The following is a 27,074-nucleotide window of genomic DNA, read 5'->3' as shown; positions in this document are numbered from 1 at the left end:
ATTACCAAATTCTGACAACTAAACAAAGACCTTTTATGAACCAATTCAAGCAGATATAAGTCATCCAGTAATGTCAGGATCCTCCAGTCCACTGTTATAAAACCTGTGGGGGAACCTTATTCCTACCAATTCAGTTTTTAGAAAGACGGATGGAACAGTCCTGGTTATATAACATTGGCAGCGCCTAAAATTTCAGCTATAAATAAACAAAGTTGCCTCTTTGCTTTTGGTCTTGTTGGATGACCTGTTCCCTCCTTCCGTTGACAATTCTCACGTCACTGTCTAATAATAGTGCCGGCTGCTTGCGCGTGAGAACTACATTACCCACAAGCCCGCGAGCCCGATGCCAGTGGTGACGGTACAGGTGACAGTAGACGAGACGAGAGGCCGCCACGGCGAGACGGGCAAAACATTGCACGCTCCCGAGCGACACGTGCAAGTGGCGAAAGACGAAATCTTTTTGGGGCGTTTACTTGATCAAACTCAGCACTGTTTTTTCAGTGGTAGAGGTTGTTGCTGTTTCCTCCCTGGGGAGTGCACCAGAGAAGTTGTCGCCAAGCTACTCTTAACTGCGTTCTGTCTGACCTTCAGAGCTGGTAAGCGTGCCGTTTCAACAAAACCTCACTTTTAAAACAACGCCGGCGTAAATCGGACAAAGCGTATTTCAACTTTGAATGGATTATGTTATTAATATATGTATTTATTTGTGTGTGGGTTGGGGGGGGGGGTTGGGAGGGGGCGTTTGTATTTAAAAATGTTATTTGTGCTTAGAAAAGCCAGACACGTTCAAGAACTTTAAGATGCTCTGCAGTCTCATACATTTCAGATCAGTCAAACAAATTAAAATCGTGTTTTTAATTTTAAATGTGTCAGAAAAGTCTGTTATTGTAAGCATCTTATTGAAAACGTTGAAAGGCTCTTATGTTCAGCTCTATCAAGATTTTGTCATTTGAAAGTGCACGACTTGTTTCTTTCTCACTAAGCGTCAGCCGCTTGCCATTTCTCAGCTGAAGCCAGGCCAGTATCAGTAACAACACCTTAGCCCCAGGCTGTGCTGCTATGTATAAGCTGTGACTGCATCAATTATATTGCCTGCTCAAATACTCTGGCTTGCAGTTAATTGCACACTGCCAACATAACTTTTTGAAGGTACCACAAAGTATGTCTTCTCTTTGCCTTCAGACTTAAATCACGACCCATAGGTTTACTATTAGTGGGGATCTAATTTGTCATACTGGTTGGTATCACTGTTACAAAAAAAAAGACAAAAAATGTGATACTGTACAAGGAATATGATTTTTTTTAACAGTCCAGTCATCAGGATAGTTAATGTGATGCATTCCCATAGTATTTCTCAGTGATCTAACTTTACTCCCCTTCGACAACTCCTCATGACCCCCACCTCCCCCACACACACTCCCCATAATTAGTGAAGTCGTACATAACTTGTGGCTGTATTACAGATATGATTAATTCAATTTTTAAACAAACAATCAAGCAAACAAACAAACAGGACATATGAGTGCAGTGAGAAAATGGGACAGAATTATGTAGTAAATTGTGCTTTACGGCAAGTTTCACATGATGGCAGAGGTCAGTTGATCACTGCGAGGTGTTGTGTTGTGTTTTTGGTGAGTTTTGCGTTTTCTGTGTTGCTTTGTGGCAAAAGATGACCTGCGAAACTACACGATTTTAAAACTTCCATCTCTTCTTTACTGAAGGCCTGCAGGAAAAGTTGACCTACTCGAGCACGAGAGTTGGTTTAGCCCTACTTCAAACCTTTGTGCCCCAGGGCACATATAAATTTGATTCAAAAGTACCGGTATCCATATTGTGCTGTTGTTCATCATGTTTAATAATGCAATCTTTTCAAAATGCCACCTATCCCCGTCACTCCTTGCTTCATGGGTGGTCTCTCTTCTTTTGTGGGAGCATCCAATTAGACCTGCTCAAAAGTGAATGCAAATTACGTACTCACTTATTGTAATTTCTCAAATAGTCATCTTTGCTGTAATAGACGACACAACTTAATTAATGTGCCCGTGTTGTCCACTTAATTCAACAAACTAGAGATGTCACAGTTAATCAATTAATCAATTAAGGGTGGCAATGGATTTTGGAGCCCCAAAAAAAAAAGCGTTATTGCGTCTGATTGTCCTTGCTCTGCATCTCTGTGGCACCTTGCTGAGGGCAACAGGTCAAATAGGTCACTGCCAGGGTGAGAGCTGTCCTGATGCTTTTTGCTCGGCTGAGGCAGCGTAAGGCCGACGCTCTGCTTTACTGCTTCGACTTAAATAGCAGAAAAGTAGCATCTTCTAACATTTGTACAAATGAGCTGCTCTCAATTTCACTCTCTCCCTTCAAATAAATACCTGATTACTATGAATCGAGAACATCTGATAGCATATGAGGATTTGAGCTTTTAATTCCCTTGAGTGTTTTTGTATTGCCAATCTGGTCATGCTGAAAAATGTTCCGAATACAGTGGTGCCTTGAGATATACGTATATGAGTTACTTCTTTTTAAAATGAGCTTCTCAAAATACGAGGTGCCATTCAGCCATCTTTGCGCTTTGACTTCTAAGTGCAAACTTGAGATACAAGCATTGTATATAGTGGCAATGAACTCAATTGAACCCACTACACAATCAGCAGCACTTTGGCAAATATTTGAACAACTCATTAAAAAAAGAGGCTTCAAGCTGTTTAATGCCACTCCCAGTTGAAGTGTTAAACTAACTATGAAACAAATTACACAATATGTATAACATTACCACATAGCTTTGACATGTGAAAGCCCACTTAGTTTAATGCTAACATACAATGCTAAAGGCCATTGATATGCTAACCTTTAGCGTTGACACCGGAGTCACGTTTTTAGGAGCTACGGATACATGTAGACAGACAATACAAGAATATTCACAGGTGATTCTTTTTAATCTGCTGCAACACAAATGTCTATTATTACAGCCTCCCGGTAGCCAAGGCAATCACACCAGAGGGAGCAACACAATGAATTAGAATGCAGCATTAAATCATGTTGCACCAACGATTGAACTTTTAGAAATTCTCTTTAATTATCAAAATACAATATCATGGAGTGCCATTGTTTATTTAAAAACATGACCACAAAACGGATTTGTTGTTGGGGCGGCTGGAAAGTATTAATAGAATTTTCTGTTCCTTTCACTGGAGAAAGATAATTTGAAAAGTGTTCATGGAACAATTGAAACTCAAATCTCAGAGCACCACTGTACTTATTTACTATTATTCTCAAATAATTGCGTTTCAGCAACATAATGCTGGTCATCAGTCTAATTCTTTAATTTGCAAGTTATTTGTCAAACGTCATTTAAGATTCCTTGATGATGACATCAAACCCTTTGCGGCCTCTTAAAATTTGGACAAGACTCCATCTGACTTCCAAAACCTCTGCAGCTCACAAACTGAGACAGATGTAGACAGACGTTGCAAAGTGCGCACAGTGACAGGAGTCAGGTGTAGGTAAATAAACTCACTCAACAGTGTGGTCGCTGTCAGCCAGGTGTGAGGTTGATTCCTGTATTGAGCAGCTATAAAAGCACCACATTACTTTCATCGAATTCTCTCTGCGTTCTGTGGCCTGGTGTCGGTCTGCACGGGACTTGGTCCACCCCAATATACTGTATCATTGTAAGGCATTGGGTCACATTGTGACCCATGTAAAGAGTGTACAAACTCGGGCAAGCGTGTGTGCAATCCATGTCGAAAAGTGTGCGCGTGCGAGTGGTCCTATTTCAGCCTCATTGGGCTTGTGTTTGCCTATACGTGTTGGTAGTGGGGCTAATTTTCCTCAAGTAAACAGAAGCGTCCGTGCAAACACACAGAAGTCAGCTTGGTCCGATGTACTCCAGTGTGAAAGCGCACTCGGTGTGTGTAAATGCAACTTCAGCAGCCATATGGATAGGCACTAGGTTTTTTTTTTCGTTTTGTTTTTTTGCCTTGTGACTGGGCCAGGAAGCGCCTGTGTGATTTACTGGATTTTACTTATAGAAGAGAGATTTAAAAAAAAACACACACAGAAAATGTCACGTAACGGTGCTTCTTAGAAACCAGTGGAATGACAGCTTGGCATGTGATATTTGATGACCCATGATCTAGAAGAGGTGAGTGTGGGTGGGATATTTTGGGGCATGTGCTGAATGTGTGACTCCACTTCCCCATCTGTGCTCATTTCTACTGTCTCATATCCTCTTTTGACTTGCAGACTGTAGCCTCTGTCTTACACAACAAGTTTTTGTTTTTTTGTTTTGTTTTTTGACCGAGAGGGACACACAAACACATACAGACAAAAACACAAATGCAGTTGACCTGGTTATTGGATGAACCGCAAGGGTCGTCTGTGATTTGTGTTTGGGGCTCTCTTTCATTGAACAAACGGACCAGAACAACTTTTGGAGAACTGTACTTTTACTTACACTGAACATACTTATCTCGAAATTCTGTATATGTTAGAAGGGGGGGGACTAACCCCCCCGTTATTTTAGACCACAGGTTTTTGTGTTTCAGCCTAACAGTGGCAAAACGTTCAAAGAAAGTCTCTCCTTGACAGCACTCAGCAGAATCTGCTCTTTTGAAACGGTCTACCGATGATTCATAGGTGTGCGTCGCTCGGTCAGGAAATATACGGATTTCACTCAGACGCCCCAGACTAAGCCAAGCAATTTCGACCCCATCGATTGAGATGACAACACAAAGGAAATATTCATCAGAAGCCATCACTCGCGAAACATTTCCGAAAACACCCTGTTGTGATGTCATAATTAGAATGACCATCACTGTTGGTCTATTACCAAAAAGCTGATAAAACCATTTTTGTAAACGGTGATCATGGATCACCTGTTAGTAATTCTCAAAACAGTAACGACGTGAATGAATAATTCAGTCATTTAAAAATGCTTCCCGTCAACTGCAGAAACACCCATGCTTGCAAAGCTTTGGAATCTGTGATTTGCACACCCACATTATTCCAAGTTACTGTATTTGTTTCTCAATGCTTCACGGGGGTTTCCACTGTCTTACTATTAAATGGCTATTAGCGCGCAACGCATTTAGCAACAAAGCAGCCCGGAGTGACTGGCATTAATTTCGTGTGACCCTTATCTGAAAACTGAGCTCACAAATACCTCCCATTCCATTTCGCTACGCATGGTGACTTTCAGCCATGCAGAGAGAAATGCTGCAGGGCGGCTTCGCAGGTTCTCGGACGTGGTCTCTTTTTGACGCAAGCTCATTTCTAGTTCTCCATTTGTTTACATAGCGTTAATAATGGACACTGAATATGTTCTGAAGGGAAGAATATTTTTGGGCTATAAACATCAAGAGGTTTGGCTACTTTCTTGTGACTTAAATTTACCCTTTTTCGCTATGTTCTTGTTTGTGCTGTTACAGCCAATGGATTTTGAGTTTTTATATATATACATATATATATATATTTTTAAAATATCACAACAGTTAATCCATCAATAAATAATGATGGTGTAAGTGAAATTGCCCAAGGCAAGAATTGAAGAAACCCATTTCAACTGTACAGTGGTACCTCTACATACGAACATCTCCTCAAACGAAAATTTCAAGTTACGAAACGCCTCAGAAGAAAAATATTGCCTCTAGTTACGAAATAAATTTGACAATATAAAAGGTAAAAATACAGTATGGGTTGCTCCTCGCATCTCCGAGTTTCCTGAACGCAACATACTTATAGCTATTCTGCCACTGGCTATTCCCGAGCATCATCCTGGCATCCCAGTGGCTAAGAGGGACCTCTATCGTACACGTCAATGTGTGTGGATAGATAGATATTTGTCTATGCAGCTTCCTCGTCATTTGCCCCTCAGACCAGTCCGATAGTTTTACATAAATGTGACTCGTCCAGTTGGGCGATCACTCACTATACTCTATTTCCCTTGGACATTTTCAAAGGATTTTTAAAAGCCGACAAAAACAGACGTCCTTGTATCAGTTCTTTACAAAACGCCAGGCAAAAACCACTTCTGAGAGAAAGAACATGAACTAAAAAGGGCAAAAAACAACACAGATGAGAATACAGTTAAAAGTTAAATGACCATCGTTGTTATTCTTTGTTTTTTACCTTATGCACAACTCTCTTTTATTGTGCAATAATCTAATTTGTAACATGTATTTGTGACATATTTTAATGCATTTTTATGCTTTAGAAAACATTTATATCTGAATTTTGGGGGGCTTGGAACGGATTAGGGCATTTACATGGAAAATGCGTCTCTACTTACAACATTTTATAGTTACGAAATTTCTTCCGGAACCAATTCATTTTGTAACCACTGTATTTAAGCCTCATAAGTGTCCATTTCCTAAATAGACTTAAGACTTTACGTTTTGCCCAGTCTGTCTTGCAAAACAGATCTAGCTGAGGTATCTTTCCACAGATTCTCAATTGGATTCAGGTCTGTACTATGACATGGCCATTCTAAGGCCTGACATGCTTCATTTTAAACCATTCAATTGTCGATTTTGCTTTATGTCTACGACCATTGTCTTGTTGAAAAAGTAAACTTCCGTGTGACGGAACCATTGTCAAAAGCGTACATGACTGTCTTGGTTCGTGATGATTTCTCTCCTTCTACCTTCTTTTTAAGATTGGCTGGTCTTGACAGGAATGCAGGTTTCCCAGCCAATAAACCGAGGGCCTGGAGGGGTCCTGCCCCTCGACCAAAATAGCCCTGTAAATACACTGCAAGCACTATGAGAACTGGAGCTTGCCCAGCTGATGAATGCTTTGTGTACAAACAAGGCATGTTTGTCAGTCGTGTACTGCTGAACCATGCAGGCCTATAAATGTTGGTCTTTGTTGTGATAGGCGCCAACCTCTCGCAGAGGGGCACTTTGATACCGATGCTTGTGTGCATTCATCGAAATAAATACTGTGGGCAGGTTGCAAGCAGTTTTCTTGAAAGCCTTTCTCAACGTGAGTCTCAGCCAGATATCTTTTGTGGAAGTTTTGTGAGGACAGATGACGGTTTGCTTTCTAAAACGCGTTTTCATCAAATTGAATCATATCGTATTTCGTATTTCTTTTTTCATTTAATTTTTCTTGATATGAAGTCAAGTGTTCCTTTGTCCCTGCCCAAGTTAACACAAAGATGATTCCTTCGGGGGCAAAATGCTGTCATTCGATTCAGAGTGGCTGACGACTACAATCTAATCAATTATAGTCACTTCAAAAGGAATGTCTCGCCATTAAACGTGGTCTGTTCTTCATGTAAGTCAGTGCAATAGACAAATGCAGTTTTCTTCAAAATAATAACGCAAAAACAAAATGATTTTTACTGAACACAAAACGGAAATGTCAGAACTTAAAAATATGTGAACCGTTTGGATTTTATGAGTGGTTCAGCCTTGTTCGACATGACCTCAAGCAAACATTATGATAGATACCGATCAGAGGAATGTTGGACCATGACTCTGCTTTCATTATTCCTTGGTGGTCAGGTGTCAATCGCCCTCTAGTGGTCATGCTGCAGCATCTTAATCAGGTTATGGGTGCATTTTCTTCTGTTGAAAACATTCATTTGTTAGTTTACTTCTGCCTCCTGGTTATTGTCGTGTTCATTGCCCGTCCTGTGTCGAGCTTCAGTTGGTTGTTGTGCTTTTTTTTTTTCTTTCCCCCTCCGTGAGTAGCATAGTGTGTTCATTACAAACAACTCAAGTTCGGGATCATCTGCCCACACCGCTCATTGCTTGCCGGTAGCATCCATGGTGTCCTCCAAGACATCCGTTTGTTTAACATTTGAGGCTAATTTGTTGTCGTCAACAGAGATGTCCCCATGGGCCAGATATTCCTGGAAGTCTTTAGCTGACTTTTTGGATTCTTATTCGCCTCATTGAAAATTCTGTTAATGTGCTCGAGCAGTGCTCTTTACAGGACGACCGCAGCTAGGAGACATTGCATTTGTTGACGGTTTGTCTGAACCTGGACTGATGTACGTCAAGGCTTTTGGAGACCTTTTTTGGGACCTTTTCAGCTTGATGAAAGTTAACAAGTTTTAATTTTAGGCATTGTGGGAGCTCTTTTGTGTGTGCCACGGTCTCCTCAGAGCAATGCTTCTTTGCAAAATCAAAACTTGTGCGTGTGGCACCACTATATAAATCAAAAACAGTGATTTTACAGCCATCTGTATGTCTGTCAAATCAGAAGTTTCTGCAGTCGCAATAAGACAAGAACAAAACAAAAAAAAATTGGGGATGAATTCTGTAGACAAAGTTCTTCTTGTTGTTGCTGTTGACTCCAGCTTATCAGCCTAATTTAGGGGAATAGTACGAGTGGGAGGAGGAAGCTGAGCCAGTTTTTAGAGCAGGGGTGAGGAAGATGATGAATAGTGACTGTAACTCCGCCAGTTGAAGGAGGGGTGACAACACAACCATTGAACTCGCTTTTGGAAGTTGGTGAGGCTCAGCAAAGCAAAAGTGTATCTGCCGGCACGTGGAGGAGCGGCTTTCACGCGGATGTCTTACTTCTGAGCTTGTAGGAGAACTGCCGGTAAGCATTTGAGCTCCTACATTCTACAGTTGACCAGAAAGTTTTTATTTTTTTTGGGGGGGGGCTACTACAACAGAAGCACTTTGATGCCGTTGTTGTCTCTAACCGATCCCTGAAATACGACTGCGTATAGAGAGCATTCAATATATTTTTTTCAGATGACGTACCGTCTCGTTTGTTGCACTCAAGTGTACAGCGTGTATCAATACTAGCGACAACTGTTTGTATATCGTGTGATCTGAGTGCAAATACCTGTGTGCAAAGTGTTCGCTAAGTAATTTTTGTTCAACCAGTTTGGTTAGGCATGAGGAAGAGCTGTTTTCATTTTCGGGATTCAAATTAGACACCATTCTATTTTACTTAAAAACATAGTTGGAAAGGGAAAGGGAACGCCAACCTTACCTGCTTTAAAAGAATATTCACAAGTGTTAGAAAAAAGGACACAAAAGTCAGTTGTTTTCCTGTGTTGTGTCTAGAGGAAGTTACTTTAATTCTGACAAAAGTAGGAGTTGTGATAACCGAAGGGAAGAAAAGGGAAGTGATGCGCCGTGTTTTGTTGATGATGATCATCTTTGTCTTTCCTGTGCCTTAGTGGGAGCTAATGTTTACACATTCACTAGAGGTGGACTAAATATAGACGTTTGTTTTGCATTGGGACAGAACGATTCGCGGATGTTGGCGGGTCCACGCTTCTTACAAACGGTGGCCTTCCTTCAGAATGTTGGTCACTTCAAATCTAATCTGGAGAATGAACGTGAAAGTGTCCAACTATTTATGCCAGGCGGCTGCTTTAGCCACAGACAGCATTTTGGAAACACGATCAAGACCTTCATACTATATATATACTGTATATGCCTTATTTTTTAATCGCGCTCTGTTCACATAGTCCTGTCGGCGCCCCGTTTGGAAGCAGCGTCTGTTGATTTCGTGCCTCCTCCGTTAGGAGTCTTCAAGTGTTGTTCTGCGGGTTGTGCACCTGTTAAACGATATGTTCCCCATTTAAACATGTCACTCATTCACATCACATTTGCCAATCTTAGCTCTTGCATCTGAGCACTATTCTTTCCTTAACGCCAACGGTTTTCAAATTGTAAAACTTTTGACGTGTGCCTTGGCTTCAGCAGCAGGGTTCAGTGGAGGCATGACTAAATATATATATATTTTTAAGAACTTTCTCAGCTCACCTCACATTTTATGCTGTGTAAAGGCAACATTTTTGTTGTTGTTGCTTGCAGATTTAAAAAAATTCAAAAACAGAAAATCTTGCCAACAACAAATTAACATCAAATTAACAGTTGATGTTAATTTGCATCAACAATACAAAAACACTTTAACAGCTGCAATTTAATTTAAGGTGGTATCACACTGCCTTGTCAGTGTTTGCGAATGTTGTTCTTTGGTCAGGGTTCATTCAAGGTCGCAAAAGATCGCAAAGACGTTCGCGAGACATTCTCAAACAACTGGCAAAATGGCCGCTCCCTAAGATGGATACAAACTGTTAACTTTTGCTGCTTGATTCATATCCCACAAACAAAATATTAATCATAATAGATGAGTGGGGCTACAGAATTTATTACGGTACTGTAAAGAAAATGTTTAAGTTGGTGAGCTGTGATTGTTTGTCACCTGAGCCCCGAGCAACTTTGATGTCATTTTCAGTCGACAAATGCAAAATGGCCGCCACCTGAGATGGTGGGATGGTATTTTGCTTCTCAATTCATATTCCTCAGACACAATTTGAATCCGAATACTGTATTAAGATTAATGGGTTTTTGGTTTGTTGTTGTCGATTTGAATGAGGGGGTGGGGGGGATGACTGTCCCACAAGCCCGCTGATTTTTACATTTCCATTTGATAACCAAGCATCTTTTCTGTCGTTTTGTCTTTTTGTTTTTGTTCCATCCCATCACCGCTGTCCTGCATCGTCGTCGTCATCGTGCTTCAGCTTCCAGACATGTAATCATCATCAACATCAGCAGCAGAGCGTAGTCCTGTCGGGAAAAAAAACTATTTTTCCTCTCAAACAAGGTAAATGCCGTATGTCTGCACTCTTGAGTTTCAAATCTAAAATCAATAGAAGACGTCCATTCTGGCAGTCGCGCTTTGTAGCACCTTGCAGTGTTCCCAATGCTCATAACCTCCCCATCAATTTAAAGAATGATTTGATATTTTAAATGAAGTCCCATGAACGGATCCCATCGGGATATCAGGAAGCGTGTACGGCATGAACACGAGACGCGTGTCTGTCCGTCTTCATCCAGAATGTTTGGTGTGCTCTTGTCACCAAGGCCTATGGCTGTTTGTGTTTGTCAAGTCATATTTGCCGGGCCAGCCGACTCACATAATCCTCGCAAACAGAACCTGTAACTGAAGAAACTTTGTGTTCATGCCTATAGGCTCACCTCAAGCCCCCGCACAAAAACGTGCGCTTAGCAGTAAACCAAGAAAAATGCCTGTTTCATAGGAAAGCTGCAACATGTTCCTGAATAGGAGAACAGAGAAAGCGAGCATGTTATTTTAGTCGCTACCCAAATTGTGTCTGCGTTGAGTCTGACTGCGTATGTTCCATTCGTGTTTGTTTTGGATTCAGACTTTTTGCGCTAATGACACCACTTGTAAATTATAATTTTCGTTTCATGTGTAGCACTCACGCGTCTGAATGAGAGGCTCCACCTTTGGGATACACAAATTCTCCCCCCCCTCCATCTCCCTTCCCGTCTTTGGCTGCTAATAGCCCTTTGTTGGCATAGCGCACGCCTAAAAATACCCACGCATATTAACACCATATCTGTTAGCACAAGTGTCATGGCCCCACACTGCCCCCAAGTGTGTGTCCGCACACACTAACAAATATGTGCTGAGTTGGTTTGACGGCAGAAAAGCACTCCTTGTAATAATTTCTCAATGGTTTAACGGCGCCTGTTTTCCGCACACCTCCGCTTGACGCGCATGTTGGTGGTGAATTTGTAGAGTTGACCTCTGCGCCCGGCTTCCTCTGTTCCGTGTCTTCCCACTGGCGCCGAGCGTTTGAAGTGGCGGGGCTTGTGACATCACAGCGTCGGACACAACAATGGTCCTGCTGTCCCTGCGCTGCGTCACAGATGCCTGCTTCCCCCGGTGGGGATGCTTGGCAATGGAAAGGCCAGCGTGGGATGTTATACTGCCTGGTAGCCGTGTGTCACCATATGAGATCAGGAAATGATAGCCCATTTGCGTGCGTGCGTGCGATACTTCAAATCTTACATACCATGACTTAGTCAGAGCTGCAAGCCACACACGAGTTACGTCACGTGTGTTTGACAGCATATGGATTTCATACGAGCCCTCAGGCTTCTTTTCCACGCCCTGTGTAATCGTTTGTCTTTTATCCTGTTGTTCCTGTTGTTGTTTCATTGCGCAAACGAATAAACAACACGGCAGTGGAATGTCACCACGAGATCTACTTTTAGCAGTTGACCTGTTGGAAGTTTCAATTGATTTACAACAAACTGGTGCACATCTAATGTGTTGAAATGAATTTGCTAGATTTTTTTTTGGGCACGTCTCAAATGATACAAATGTATCTTGTCATTTATTTGATTTGTTATTTGGACTGACGGAGAAGCTTTTGATGATTATTGGTGCAGATCGCATCAGTGCAGCTGCACTTAAAAAAAAAAAAATCACATCCAACGGAAAAGAAGAGTGTTTTATAGCTCTTCAGAAGTAGAAAGGGTTTTGGATGCCGCGAAATAGTGGGCAAAATTTGATTCAACATAACTTTTCTTGTGTCATTTCCAGCAGATACAGTACACTTAACAAATCAGAATTCACTGAATTGCATATTATTAATCATTTTGGGCTTTCTTAAGGTATGTGTGTATAATTAACTGACATTTCATAACTTTTGGTCAGATGTGTAAGTTGGTTGATTATGTATTGAACAATTTTGAACATAAAATTTAAGATTGTATATTTGAGTTCGTGAGTACCTTGTTTTTATCAGTCACATATAATCTGTAAACACATACGCATCCGGAAAACATCGCTCTTTCCGGTTTTTTTTTGGTGTCATTTATTTCACCTCTGATGGTCTTTGACCGTGGATCAGATTTCCACTTGACATTTATGTGTTTGAATGCAAGTGTTTCAATTTGTCATTATCTGCACGGGTGTTTCTTTTTCATGTGGGCGATCCTGCAGGTACAAAGCGGGCAGTGTATGCCGCCTCGGGTGCTGAAATGCATACTTTGGACAACAGGCAGCTTCAGCCTCCCTCAATAGGAGATGCCATTCTTATTGTACCTCATGCACAATGACCTTTTCTCTCTTTGCCTCGTTCCACTCCGTCGTCTTCGTGACCATGAATGTCCAATGTCTGAGTCTGGCTCCGATTGGTGGTTCAGAACCTCATGTGACTGCATCTGTGGCTGTCAAAACAACACCGAGACAAGGAAAATGAAGTAGAAACCGTCAGTCGCTTCACTCCAGTCGAGCTTAGTCATGCAGGGAAATGAACACGTGTCATTGCAGAAGGGGAACTGGGAGTCCCCACTGAATGTTTATATCTGAATGTCGCAAGAGGCTATGCGTGAGAGAAAACAGAAGGATGTGCTGTAAAGAGGTCAGGGTGTTCCCCATTACCTCTTTGCTCATATGACCCGAGTCAGCATGCATCGCAATACTCGTTTTAGCACTCCAGTGCCCACCATCGGCACGATTGCTCTCGCCATTCATCCTATATGATTGCAATGGAAACCGCCCAAATTTGATCGCTCTTCATTTTTCTTTTTTCTTTTTTCAACTTGCATTCACTCTCTCACAGCTTTCACCACCTCTCGGACTGGACTGTGGTGCGTTGACTTCGTCTCGCCCTCCCCTGCCCCCTCGACCTCCAGCAATGGGCTCACGCATTGGTCTGCGTATGCAGGTAAAAGAAATGAGAATAACTTGTTTAACGTTAGTATTGTCCACTTTTTTTTTTTTGAAGTTGGTAGGAGAATAGAAACAAACGGCTCACCTTGTAATTTTGCAGTCACCAATTGTTTCGTGCTCAGCGATTGCACATATTTCCATCCTCAGCTGATGCGAGACCAGCTGCAGCAAGAGGAGCAGCGCGAGCGGCAACAGCAGCAAAATGCAGCCCTGCAATACATGCAGCACCGCATGGCCGTGCCACCTGCCCCCACTGCGGCCATTAGCACCCCCCAGAACTACCAAAGCATGCAGGTGCCCGTGGAGGTTCTTAAGGTCAGTAGGACTGCTACGATTGATCATTTTCACATCTATATTCCCCATTGTGGGACTACAAAAGAATTAAATTATGACTCTTTATTGTATTACCGCAATGTGCTTTTAACCTTATAGGCCCCTCCTCTCTGCTGATTTATGCAGAGATGTCCTTATTCATTTCTTTTTTCCGGTTCAGTGTGACGTTATTGTTCATTATTTTCTCTTGCGGTTTTAGCCGGGCAATTTGTGGCAAGTTCACTGTATCGCCCAATCACTTACTTCATGATTTCCCATGAAATAATTAGTTAATTGGTTAATTTGTTATTAAATGGTTAATTAGTGACCGGGGCGGCCTGGTAGTCCAGTGGTTAGCACGTCGGCTTCACAGTGCAGAGGTACCGGGTTCGATTCCAGCTCCGGCCTCCCTGTGTGGAGTTTGCATGTTCTCCCGGGGCCTGCGTGGGTTTTCTTCGGGTGCTCCGGTTTCCTCCCACATTCCAAAAAACATGCGTGGCAGGCTGATTGAACACTCTAAATTGTCCCTAGGTGTGAGTGTGAGTGCGAATGGTTGTTTGTTTCTGTGTGCCCTGCGATTGGCTGGCAACCGATTCAGGGTGTCCCCCGCCTACTGCCCGAAGACAGCTGGGATAGGCTCCAGCACCACCCGCGACCCTAGTGAGGATCAAGCGGCTCGAAAGATGAAGGAATGAATGAATGAATGAATAATTAGTGACCCAGGTTGTGGTGGTATCGGATGCGAAGTCAACTTTCACCTCACAACTCTGCATCAAGTTTAGCCACTTTGGCTAGCTAGCCAACAATCATTGTTTTAGGCGTAATTAGTGAGTGATTTCGGAAACAAAGTACGGATGCTCGGTAAACATTTGGCACCTCTAAAATTCCAACGGAAATGGCAATACACATTTTAAAGCACACTCGGGGAAAGCAGACGGACACTCGCTCGCTACGAGCAACACACGAGTTGCTTTTAAAATGCAGGAATTTGCAAACACACCCAAAGCCCTTCATCACATCAATCCTTTTTCTTCGCTCATAATGTTTTAATGATGGTGAGAAGGCAAAATGTTCAAAAATCAACGAGTGTTTTGCTTTCCTTTCCGATGCAGGTACAAACCCACCTTGAGAACCCGACAGACTACCACATCCGTCAGTCTCGGAGGCAGCAGGTGAAAGAGTACCTCTCCACCACCTTTGCCACCAAACAGGTATCTGTCACTGATCATCCTTCCTCAGCTGCCATGACATCGTTACTGCATATTGGAAGTTGCTCAGCCGCTATTCTGGTTCTCTCTGGCAGATGGTTCACGCCGTAGCAGGGCCAATGCCACCATCTCCCCCCGCGGCCATTGGGCCCACGGGCGGTTCGGCCTCCCTCCCCCCACCCCTCCACTCTCCACACAGGCGCACTGAGCAGCTCATGACCGGCAGTAGCGCACCCAACAGCCCAATGGCCATGCTCAACATCGGCTCCAACCATGAGCAAGAGGTAGGGGCGCCGAGACTGCGGCCTGTAAACATATATTGGAGGTCATGTCAAATAGTGCAGTTTACAAGAAAACATCTTGAACAAGTCTCCCCTGAAATATGACCTTATTGCATACATATAACATTATGAGGATTGAAGATTATCCCCATTACCGGCACATTTTATGACGGGTCGTAATGATTTAATTGTCCTTTGGTAAGCTGGTAAGCTGAAGCGGCATTCTAAAAGCCATTTGTGTCGTGCGCACCGTCGGTGAATAACTGTATTGACGAACTGACACAGGCGTTCATTGAAGTTTAAATGCTCCATTATGGCCTCGTAACACCTATTACGACTTTAACAAGTGACAGACCAACAGTTTACTATGCCAAGGGCCTTTGAACCTGGCAGACTTTGACCAAAATCTCGTTTATCGGAGCTCTCAGACTCTTTTTTTTGTCAGTCTTACTGAGAGGAAATAGCCTAAGCAGTTAGTCCATGGAGAAGTCATCTTTTAACTCGAGACTGAAACATGTGCCTGCAGGTGAGTTCACCTGAAGGCCTCCCGACATGTCATTTTGGGTGTGCAAATGGGGCTCCGATGCAGGACTCATCTTAAAGTTCGACGTTATAGGCTATGATAATACTCTCATTACAAGTGTTCCCATGTTTTGTTTTGTTTTTTCAGATGGATGAGGTCATCGATGACATCATCAGCATGCAGTCCAGTTACGATGATGTTCAAGCCTACATTGACCCCGTCCAGATGCCCAACACAGTAAGTCCGGCCAAAAGGAACATGTGAATGACGATTGTGAGCGGTATTATATGGACAAGGGTTTTGATGCAATCTTATTGATCAGTTCATGAATCAATTGGTGCAGAGTTCAACCGCACCGATTAGTTTTCTCAGAATTCTCATTCCTCAGCTCACCCTGACATATTGCAAACATCTTTGCTTGTGGATAACTGGAGAACAAACCCTCAAAGGCGCAATCCAAAATGTTAAAGATTTATTTTCTGAAAAGATTGGAAGCCTTTTTAGATTCATTGGTTCCATTTTAATATTGCGTGTGGAATAACCAGTCTGAAAAGATTGAGCAGAATACTTTGGATGCATTTTATGCAATTATACCTTTACTACACAATAACAGTAAATTCATTCATTGCTATCGTATTTTTTCCCATACATCATTTCTACCTCCAGGATTTGTATTTATTCATTTTGACAAAATGTTGAAAAAAATGTTACCTCGCTTTAGGCATTGAACAAGAAGTTTTAAATAAATAAAAAAAGATCCCGTCATTACAATTTAAATGTAAGTAAGATTCAAAGTGTTTATCACACATTTGCTTTTTATTTTTTATTTTTTTTGGGGTGTCCAAACCCAAGCAACAATTTGTGATGTCACAAGCATTTTCTTGTGTAAACACCCAACGGTTCCATTGATTTGAACATGCTGAGCAAGGTTATACACGCCAGCAAAAACATGTCAATTGAAGACTGAGGGTGAGGGCCAAAGTAAGAATTAACAATTAAATTGCCGTCAGTTAGAGTTCAACGTGTTTACAAGGTATTTGGAAAACGGGAGGAGGAGGAAGAGGAGGAGGAGGAGGAGGAGGAGGAGGGGGCAATTTGTGCAAAGGGAAAACAAGGCTGAAAGTCCAGTTAGGGGAAAGTTCACTCTTGTTTGGTGGCGGGGAGAGGAGTATCTAGACGAAAATTGGATCAGTGCTGCTGAGGTCGTGTCCCGACACAGTCTGCTGTGGAGTGAGGAGGAAGGACCCCCTCCGACCTTACTGGGGGGGATTAGAGGATGAAGGAGATGAGTACGACTTATGCCATTGTGGAAGTTATTGAAGGAGAACAAATTCAGCTGGTAAGATATTGACTTATTATTTGAACTGCTGCGGGCAGCGTTGGTGGAGTTGGTCGGCGCTCATGGTTGTTGGGCGAAAGAGTCGGACCAAGATGGCGGTCGTCTTTAAGTATCACCCTCGGATCGCTGATTGCGCACACAGAGTGCTGGGGTGGGAGGCATTTGCAGGTTGTGCGACGCATGGCATGAATGTTTGATTTCATCACATTGCAGAGTTATTGGTCGGATACATTTCCTCTGACCTTGATTGGTTTAATCTGAGCGGGCACCTTTGTCTGCATGCGTTTTCCCGTCGATTTGTCATCTCGCATCACAACAATAGATTGATGAGATTAAGACAATCAACACTGACGCGTCTTGTGGTGTGAAGCCCGTGAACTCGACGAACTGCCGGAAAGCGAGAGAAGAATATACATGTGTGATTTGTGCAGTTTTCGGATTTCTTGTATTGCGAATTCACCAACCAGCGAATCAAACTCACCTGCTAATCCGGACGGGGATTACAAAGGAATACTCCTGGAATTCTTGGAATCTCAAAGTTTAGTAAGAGCCCGGACGGGATCACCGCTGAATACCAGGAATTTACTCTGGGGTGGAAATTAAGAGTTTGTGTTGATGTGTGGCCTTGCACGCTGAAACCCTGATCCACATAAACCATACAAGTGCCCCGTTAAATGACATTTCTTTTGGAATATGACGATCGCCAAGGGGTTGCAATGCTTCTGTGCTGCAATTTGACGCATAACTTACTCTTAACAGACAATTTAATACATTAAATTCATTTCAATGGCACCGGGTTGAAGTCATTATTTGCATTTCACAGCAGCCGATTTACATACAGAGCAATTTGTTTGTGTGTGCGTGCGTGGGATGTGATGTTGGAGCTCGCACAGTAGCCAGTCGATAAGGTATCACTTCCTTTGGACGTCTTTATCTTTCAGGCCTCATTAGCGAGTGCCCCAATCGCCCTCACGCCAGAGAGTAAAACACAATAGAAAACAAGGCATTCAGTCAATAAATGAATCCGATAAAACAACATTTGGTCTTTCTGTAGCAAAAAAAATCACAGCTCGCAGCATTAGCGTTAGAAGTGCGACCTTTATGAGCGTTGAATAAAGCCATAGCGACAGATAAGATGACGGTCACTCCTTGCTGCATGCTTGTCCAAAAATCCTCAGGTGTGATATTGTCGCATTACGCTAGGTTATCTAACCTTTACAGCGCACTAAAAACATGGACGCTGACTTCATAAAGGTACTTAAGCGGGGATGTGAGATCGTAAATACGTCGTCTTGGGGCCCACACAGAAGTAATCTGAAGTTACGCCCACTTGCCCGATGTTTGACTTTTCACTTTTTATGATCGACGCTATGCGACGTCACATTTCGGATTTTTGCCGTGAAATGGATTGAAGTATTCATCAGTGTTTCCCTTGAGCAGACCGAGGCACCTATTTTGTCTTGGAAGGAAATCTCACGGCACAAAAAGTAGTTGATTTATGTCATCGAGCAGAAGTTTCATTGTTTCATTGTTCCGCCTGTCGTAACAATGTCGTAAATGACCGTTGGAGTATTTGCTTCGGCACAGCCGATGCTCACCGACTGCAAACGTACGAATGTCCTACGACTCGTTGGTTGGGAATCCCTGCAAGTCTTTGCTATCATCTATGTCAAGACTCGGCTCTCTTAAGGCCACGTATGGGTTCAGCCCAATGTTAATATGAAGTTGACACTTCCGCTTGTTGGTATTTTGATTGCGTTTGCGTTTCCATGCCTCCTCCACAGCTCCCTCTGTCTAGCAGCCACCTGGATGTGTACACAGGTCCAGGGATGAAGGGGCCAGCCATCGCGATGACCAGCAACTCCTGTCCTGCCAACTTGACCATCAAACGGGAAATTTCAGGTGCGTCCAACTTTCTACGCTTGTCGTGACACCGCTCATTGCACGCAATTGAAACACTCCGTAATTGTCCGTATATTTGGATCACGGATTGGTTGCCATTTCAGTTTTTCCAGGGTCAGACTCAACCCGTCTCCGTCATCACATTTTTATGAACTGCAGAGGCAATGTTTTATTCAGTAACATTTTAACATTCGTCCCAGATATCCAAGTGCAAAAAAAAAAAAAAAGTTGGCTACTTCCAAATGAAGATACTGATCCAAAAGGACTGCTGCAAAGCTGATTGGCCGATGTATACAGTTGAACACGTCTGTAAAACAAGTAGAAAAACAAATAAAATAATGTCAAACTTTATGGTTACACTGGATTGAATTCTCTAACTTCTGGCATATTTTTTTATTTGTTGAAGTGTCTCCTAAACGCCAAAGAAAAAGTGCAATGGGCACTGTGTTTATTATTTGACTCTTGTTAGGCCCTGGGAAAGAAACTCCTTTTTGGGCCACAGTGACTTACCTTTTGAGAAATTCGACCATTTCAAGACCATACAGACAGACCAGACTGCCTTGTAATAATAAAACTTTAAAAAAAAATAATAATCTGCAGTACTTATTGTCATATACGGTGTTTGTGTCAGCCATTCGTTGATGACTTTTTGTTATTGCAAAGACACAGAAGCCCGTGCCCTGGCCAAGGAGAGACAAAAGAAAGACAACCACAATCTCAGTAAGTCTTTCCAACTTCCAGTGTGCAGTTTTACTCTAAATGTCATGTTTTTTTGTTTTTGAGTGCATTGCGTAATCTTATACAGGAGAGACACACACACACACACACACACACACACACACACAGCTCCGCAAGAATAATCTTGTACAGTTGTATATGCCGTTTTGCTGATTTGGCAGACTTAGTGCAGTGAGTGGGTGGCTAGATAACCTGTAAATTTTTTGCTGCTCTGGCACTGAAGTATACTTAATTGCCCATGACTGTGTGTGCTCATGTGAGCGCCAGCCAATGTGTATAGAGGTGTAACTCTCCCGACGTGTGTCTTTCTTTTTTCCGTTGTGTCTTTTAACTTGTCCTCTTTTGTCTTTCCTTCTTTTGTTGAATCATTTACAGTTGAAAGAAGACGGAGGTTCAACATCAATGATCGTATTAAAGAGCTTGGCACAATGATTCCCAAAACCAATGATCTGTGAGTAGTATTTGTTCATATGATTTTTTTTTTTGTGGGGGGGGGGGCTGTGTTAATGTGTTTGCCCTGCAGATAAACACACTTTGAAAAATATCATTAAATGAGCAATCAAATGTTTGTCCAGTTAATGAGGTTGTTTCTCTTCACGTTAATCAGATTATGTTGGGGGTTAATCACATGCCGCCAACTCAATTAAAGATTATGATCATTTTCCGTTGCTAGTTACTTGAGGAGATTAAAAAAAAAAGAAAAAAGCTTTGGGCACGGTACAGGAACGCTGCTCGGTGACGTCAATGAGTCATTTGCCTTTATGCGTTGGATAGTGACGTTCGCTGGAACAAGGGCACCATCCTGAGAGCGTCTGTGGACTACATCAAACGTATGCAGAAGGATGTTCAGAGGACCAGAGAGGTGGAGACTAACTTTAGAAGGATGGAAATGGCCAACAAACAGTTGATGCTTCGAATTCAGGTAATTTGTCATTGTTGAAGTACGCCCCCCCTCCCCCAAATGTAGTTGGGGTAGGAATCATTTTGGGCCTCACTGTATGTCAAGACGCCTCTGCATTGAAAACCTTGGCGTTAACAGGAATTGGAGATGCAAGCTCATCTGCATGGCCTACCCAGCAACTCTCCATCTGCCCTCAACCCAGTAGACGTGATGCCTCCATATATAAAACAAGAGACCAGCCCAGAGGAGAACCGTTCCCACACTCAGACACAAGCTCCCCACCACCACCACCACCTAACCCAGAATCAGGCTCCGCCCCAGCCCCAGCAGCATCACTTCCTCCCGCAGACCCACCTGCACCCCCCAAGCCAGGCTCAGCCGCAGCCTCAGCAGCCCAGGCAGCTGAACGTGCTTCCGCAGCACCTCCAGCCCCAGCCGCCCATCCAGTACCCGGCCGTAGGCAGCTCCCAGCCCTTTGACTTTGCCCAGTCGCTGGACTTGTGCGACGGCATGCAGGCATTCTCAGACGGCATTTCGGCGCTCGGCGATCTGGGAGGACTGGATATGCAAAGCCGCAGAAGCGATATGGATTTCCTCATGATGAATGAGCCGTTGTCCCCCATCGGCGGCGACCCTCTGCTCTCAACTATGTCCCCAGAGGCCTCTGTCGACTCCAGTCGTAGATCTAGCTTCAGCATAGAGGATGGTGACATACTGTAGGCATATGCCCGCACGCACGCGTACACACTCCTGCCAGCACACACTTTTTTTTTTTAGGGGGGGGAGTGGTTAGTACCACTATGAACCACCTAAAAAGTTTCTCACGTTGCATCCAACAAATGTCAAAACTGATAGCTTGCACTGATCTCACACACGCAACACTTCACAACAACAGAAAAACTGAAGAAGACATGAACTGAGGATCGTGGAACTTTCAAAGGACATTTTCAATGCTGAGGTCGGGGAGTTCGACCGTTTTCATGAAGGTGGTGGCCATTTTTTATTCACATGATGAAAACCTTGTACATTGCCCAATTTGCCGCATCACTAGATATGACTACACAATACTGAATCATATACAGAAGGAACAGCTTTATGGTGTGCATAATTTACAGGTAGCCTGCAGTGATGACCGTCTCCGTCTCATTTTTGTTTCGGTATATCGGTGATTGCACAATTTTGGCATCATGATGAGCACTATGGGGTTGGTGTCAGTCAGTCCTTCAAGCCCTTAAAGTGGCCACGTTGACAGGCACATTGTGGGCTTTACGGGTGTGACTTTTCTAATCTTCACTCTCTGTGTACTTTTTGTCAACTCACACATCCACCAGTGCCTCTTCCTACACCTTCTTTCTGTAAGTGTGTTCATTGCCATTTAAAACCATTTCATCCATCCATCGTGCTACTCAGGTACTAAAACAGAATTCACAAGCAGGGTCGGTTGAATTAAGTGCCGATGGGAACTCGAACCAGGCCGTGACAGAAGTTGATATGGTTAACTTTTCTTTATGGTGGTAGAGGCCCATACAAAGGATGGCTTTTAATCATGTACATATTGCAGTAGAGATCACATCTTTGGTTCTCATATACACACACACACACACACACACACACATATTTGAGCTGTTGATTTTATGCTGCCAACACCCATCATCCAAGAGTGGGATCGGCCGATACCGATCACATGTATCAGCTGCACATTTTTCAGCGTTAGAGCTGCTCACTAACGATTATATTAATAATCGATTCACACACAAAAAGGGGCATCTTTTGATCCACGTTGTCATGGCAGTTTGAGGATTTAAGGCATTGTAGTTGGTTAAAAAAAAACAAATCTTGTGGCGGTATTTTTCATTATAAGTAGGGATGGGCATTTGACATTTCCTTGATTAATGAGGGTAAAATAATGCTTAACGGATCAATTGTTTGTTCTTTTGTGGAATCGAGAATTGCTGTGTGGATGTTCAGAACTCCTGTTTCCCAAGACCACAAACCAGTTTGTCAATAATTTATTCCACGCAGTCGACCAAATTCGTAATCATTATCACTTTATTGGTAGGTGATTGTGCCCATCCCTACTTATAAATGTTTCTTTAGCGTAGTTTGTTGTATTTCCCAAAGCACTGGAAACTATATTATTGTTTTGACTTTGTACCAAAATGATTATTATTATTTTGCAGTTTTCTGCCACTAAGCAGTTTTTAAGTATTTCGTTTGTATTATTTTTATGCAATTTTCATTAACCACCCACCCCCCAGTGCAACTCTTTCCTCCTCCTTTTAAAGGCAGTTAAAGCTACACACGTGTTACTTGAGATGGAGTAAAGAGCCATTTGGGAACTTTTGCTTACCTGGAAGATTTGTACATCTTGATACCTTTTATTTTTCTCGTTATTATCTTTGAAGCCAAATAGTAGATACAAGTTGATTCTTTGATCTGAATGAATTCAATTTTCTCACATTGTGAATGTAAAGTTTACCAGTAGGTCTGGTCAGTGTGAAGTCAGTTTTGTGCCTCTTCCCTATTTTTGTAACGGTGGTTTCCATGGAAACCGGAGGACTGACTTCACCTCAACTCTCTGCTGCAACGTTATCAGTGCCTGATCGTGTTATTTTATTTTCCCCCACCAGAGTTGTGTCTTTTCCCATTTCAACCACAGTTTGACTGTTGTTGATAACCTTGCCAACACTCCAAAGATTCGCTCGGAACCCCTCGGGAATTCCACAAGAGGGCGCTCCGCAGCGCAACATAACACATGGGACATCTCTTGATTTGGAATAAGTTATAAAATGTTTTACCAGAATCCATCAATTTGCTTCAAGCCTTTTTTTCTCCTTCTGTGGTGACGTATTGCTTTCTCAAATGATCTTTTTTACCGGCCTAATATAATTTTCTACCGATAACCTTGGCTGTGTCAGCTGCCAAACTTGAAGTGGTGGTAGCTCGTTAGCTGCGATGGGGGCTATTAGCTGCACGTAGTCAAACCGAGACGACAAAAAAGCAGTCCTGAAATCATTTTTCCATAAAGACCTATTATTTTTATAAGTTCCAATGTTCAGCCCAATCAAGTTTCCCTTTAATAAAAAGCTACAGACAGAATAGATCAGTGTCATTACGCCATGGCCCCATTACAGAAGGTAGTGCACACTTCATATTCACGTATCTTTTAACGTATGTAAATATTCAATGAAACAATGTAACCCAATGTCCTTTTTTCTAGACAATTCATTGTGTGGTGTGTTTGATGTGACGATGTCGGTTTCCAGTGACAGAAAAGCAGTGCGGTTCAGAAGTTGTCTTGTTTTAAAGTGGATGTGATATGAGATGAGTGTTCGTGTGCTGGGCTCCAGTCAAAGGTAAGGCATTGACTCCAAATTCTGTTCTTTTGCAAAAATGGATATCGATATAGTGGACTTGCCAAATAATAAGCCGGCACTTTCTGTTGACCTCTTGTAGGTCATTTCCAACTGCTTATTAATGGCTTTAAACAAGCTTTTAAAGTCATTAGTAACCTATTTCTATCCAATTCATAAAGGCCATTTTTAAAGGGAACGTTTGCTCCATGTCATTATAAAAATGTCCATGAGGGGGCATTAGAGATCTATGGGCTGTTGAATGCTAGTTTCTTTTTTGAAACTAAACTACACTTATGAAACAGAGTTGTCATTTCGAAAAAGAGACACACATAATAATTTGCAACCCAAAAATGGTTTTAAATATTTTTCGCCACACGGTTGAAATTAAATACAGAAAAATAAAATACAAACGTGCAGAAGGACATTAAACCCAATGCGCCTTCAAGAAGGAATGCAATATTGCCTCGGTCTTATTTCGCCGACCACCTTTTGTCCCTTTTCTCTCAATCTTCTTCTGATGTATTAGCCCAAGTCTCCTTCAGGATAAACCATAAATTGTTTAATAGTCCTTAACTTAAATCGAGGTAATCTTATTTCTAATCCTCACATAGACATACACATCATTGATGCACAGAGAGGATGTTAGTGTGTAGTCGTGGTGTGTGCAGCCCATCCGCAGGCCCATTCTCCAGAGTCTTTATGATGCTAATGTACTCCCTGGTCTAATAAATCCCTGTAGAGCTGCAGAGAGTAGATCTTATGGCTCACTCCGATCACCACCTCCGATCTCCCTCCAGCACACACACACACACACACACACACGCACACACATATAAATGTGCTGCTATTACTGTGGCAGAAGTGCCTGCCTTGCATTTCTATTGACACTCAGGGGGCTGTTTTGTAAGAAGAGGCAAGGGTAAAGGTTAAGACAAATCAAACACAAAGAAGCAACTTAAGAAACGCTGGCACTCTCGTGGCACGTGTGTGGCCGCTCAATTGCTGCACTCGGTTGAGGGTAAAGCAGAAAATGTCATTTTTCTGGCCTCTAGGAGGTTTTAGCATCCCAAAATTAAAACTATCATACTCCATCCTACTCAAACCTGCTCCCCTACTCCATCGTCTTCCTCTGGCCACTCGGCTTGGCGTTTCACCCTCCACCTCCCTTTGTCCCGCCTGCTTCCTCAGGGGAGCAGTGTGTCACTTTGCTGGAAGCCCAAGGAAGAGAGGTGAAAGGGGCCTGATTGAGCTAATTTAGCCCCTGGATGTGAGAGCAGGCAAGGCCTCACCTCATGCTAATAGACACACATCAAAATGGTGATGAGGAAGATTGATGAAAGGCAGAGAAGGACTATAAAAACTGGGAAGATTTTTTTTTTGGATGGATTTATCTCTTTTTTTTTTCTTAGGGAATGTGAAGCAAAGTTTTTATGAGTGACATTGTGAAGTTGGTAAAGGTTTATGTGTGTTGCCTTGCTGATATAATATCAGTAATATTACTCATTGATCCATCCTCCTCCATTAAGTCGCTGTCAATCACGGCCAGTTTTATGATTTCCTCCGCATCGGGCCGGTACTCTTGGGCAGCCAAAAATAATGGAGCTCACCACATGATGAAGATTAGAGCCACAATTTATAGCTTCCGTGGCCGTACATCATTGAGTAGCACATCCCAAAGAAAGTGACGCAAAATTGATTTGAGAGCCATCCTTCATTACATCGAAGTTTCCCGCTCGGTGAATTGCAACGGAGCCCTTAAATTGAAATATACCTGTAGTTAAACAAAACTTTTGAGGTCAAACTCATGCTGACATTGCACAATACGAAATTTCAGTGAAGTAATCTTTTTTTCTCCTTCATTCTCACCTTATGTGACCATATCAACTGTAGACTGATTCATATTACAAATCCCAGGAGTCCTCAGATCCAAACACTGTACAGCGGAACGCTGAATACCCACAAGTCAATGGTTTACGAGGGTGAAGTTGGAAGCCAACATTGTTCTTTGGAGGTTTATCAGGATACTTTGGGGGGGGGGGTTAGAAAAAGAAAGGGCAGCTGCAGCCAAATAGTTAACATCTTGCAACATAGTTTCTTGACACCAACAAGTCACACACAAGATGTCAAAACACTATTTTTTTTTTGTCCAAATAAAACTCCTCAACTTACTCAGTTCCTTGAATGGCCACCAACCAATTGCACTTTAAATATACCACTGTGAACTGAATTGTTAGACTTGTATGACAATAAATAATATTCAAATGTGATTGAATTAATTGCAACAGTTTGACCATGAAAGAGTGTGTTTTCATTTTCTATGGGAAAATGTTTTCCAGCATGGCGGAATGAATGGCATTTGACCTCCGAGGTTCCACGGTGACAGCGGCCACATCGGACTTTGTCACTTTTGAGCCCTCCTCATTTGAGCTTCATTGGCTCTACATTCAAATGTGGAAGACAAAGTGTCCTTTCTTGAAAGGTCAAAACCGAGAGCACATGCAGCTACCCGTGACAGAGGCGAAGCGTCTTCTCTTTTCTTTCTGCCATCTTCACATTCTCTCACTTTAACTACCTCGACATCAGCGCCGCACACCTCCCGTCCTTCTTCATTCCCACCTCCGCTGCCCTCTTTATTCCGCCGCTCCTTTTGTCCATCATCTTCTACATATTTAATACTCTTCACTGACTCCCCTCAACCTGCGGTGGTTCCATTCCTGCAAGAAAAAGAAACTCAAATTGGCTGGAGAGATGAATAATGTCCTCGCCATTAACAGCGGCAAAGGAAAGGTTTGGTCTTTTCAAGTGTGTGCAGGTGATGAGATGGTGTATTGGTCAGTGGTCAGGGTTTGTCTCTTTTCCTTTCTTAGACAGCCGCCGAGAATGATGTGCGGTGGTGACACGTTAAGAGACTTAATCATGGATGAAAATGAAATGAAATATATATTTTCCTCTTAATTTTGCTTGCCTATTTTTCGAGGAAGGGTGGGCAAAATTAAGAATACATACATTGTATTGTCCCCTAACTATTTTTGAGTTACTGCCGC

The 27,074-nt window shown here is 42.6% G+C and overlaps 1 protein-coding gene across 5 annotated transcripts; it reads left to right on the top strand.

Annotated features, from left to right (window-relative positions):
• Positions 1 to 143: 143 nt before the first annotated feature.
• On the top strand, positions 144 to 23,485 carry tfeb (transcription factor EB). 5 transcript variants are annotated; one of them, XM_052076873.1, is made up of 12 exons: positions 144 to 596; positions 10,502 to 10,584; positions 13,361 to 13,465; positions 13,618 to 13,785; positions 14,895 to 14,993; positions 15,086 to 15,274; positions 15,942 to 16,031; positions 18,918 to 19,035; positions 19,699 to 19,755; positions 20,149 to 20,224; positions 20,548 to 20,695; positions 20,813 to 23,485. In XM_052076873.1, exons 3-12 carry the CDS (start codon positions 13,436 to 13,438, stop codon positions 21,392 to 21,394), a joined length of 1,557 nt encoding a protein of 518 aa, XP_051932833.1. In that variant the 5' UTR covers positions 144 to 596; positions 10,502 to 10,584; positions 13,361 to 13,435; the 3' UTR covers positions 21,395 to 23,485. The 5 variants fall into 5 exon arrangements, with proteins under 5 accessions (XP_051932833.1, XP_051932835.1, XP_051932834.1 ...); XM_052076872.1 differs by lacking the exon at positions 144 to 596 and adding an exon at positions 8,385 to 8,556; XM_052076876.1 differs by lacking the exon at positions 144 to 596 and adding an exon at positions 8,386 to 8,556 and having other exon boundaries at positions 19,705 to 19,755.
• The last annotated feature ends 3,589 nt before the right edge of the window (positions 23,486 to 27,074 follow it).

Source organism: Hippocampus zosterae, chromosome 9 (genome assembly GCF_025434085.1).
Source record: "Hippocampus zosterae strain Florida chromosome 9, ASM2543408v3, whole genome shotgun sequence".
NCBI classification, from domain to species: Eukaryota; Metazoa; Chordata; class Actinopteri; order Syngnathiformes; family Syngnathidae; genus Hippocampus; species Hippocampus zosterae.
This window is presented reverse-complemented; position numbering and strand designations above follow the sequence as displayed.

Bases quoted from the DNA above. Each gene is read 5' to 3' on its own strand.
- tfeb (XM_052076875.1), top strand. From the start codon at position 13,436: ATGGGCTCACGCATTGGTCTGCGTATGCAG. The intron at 15,275-15,941 runs GTAGGGGCGCCG...TTGTTTTTTCAG, and splicing joins GCTCCAACCATGAGCAAGAG to ATGGATGAGGTCATCGATGA. The intron at 16,032-18,917 runs GTAAGTCCGGCC...CCTCCTCCACAG, and splicing joins CCGTCCAGATGCCCAACACA to CTCCCTCTGTCTAGCAGCCA.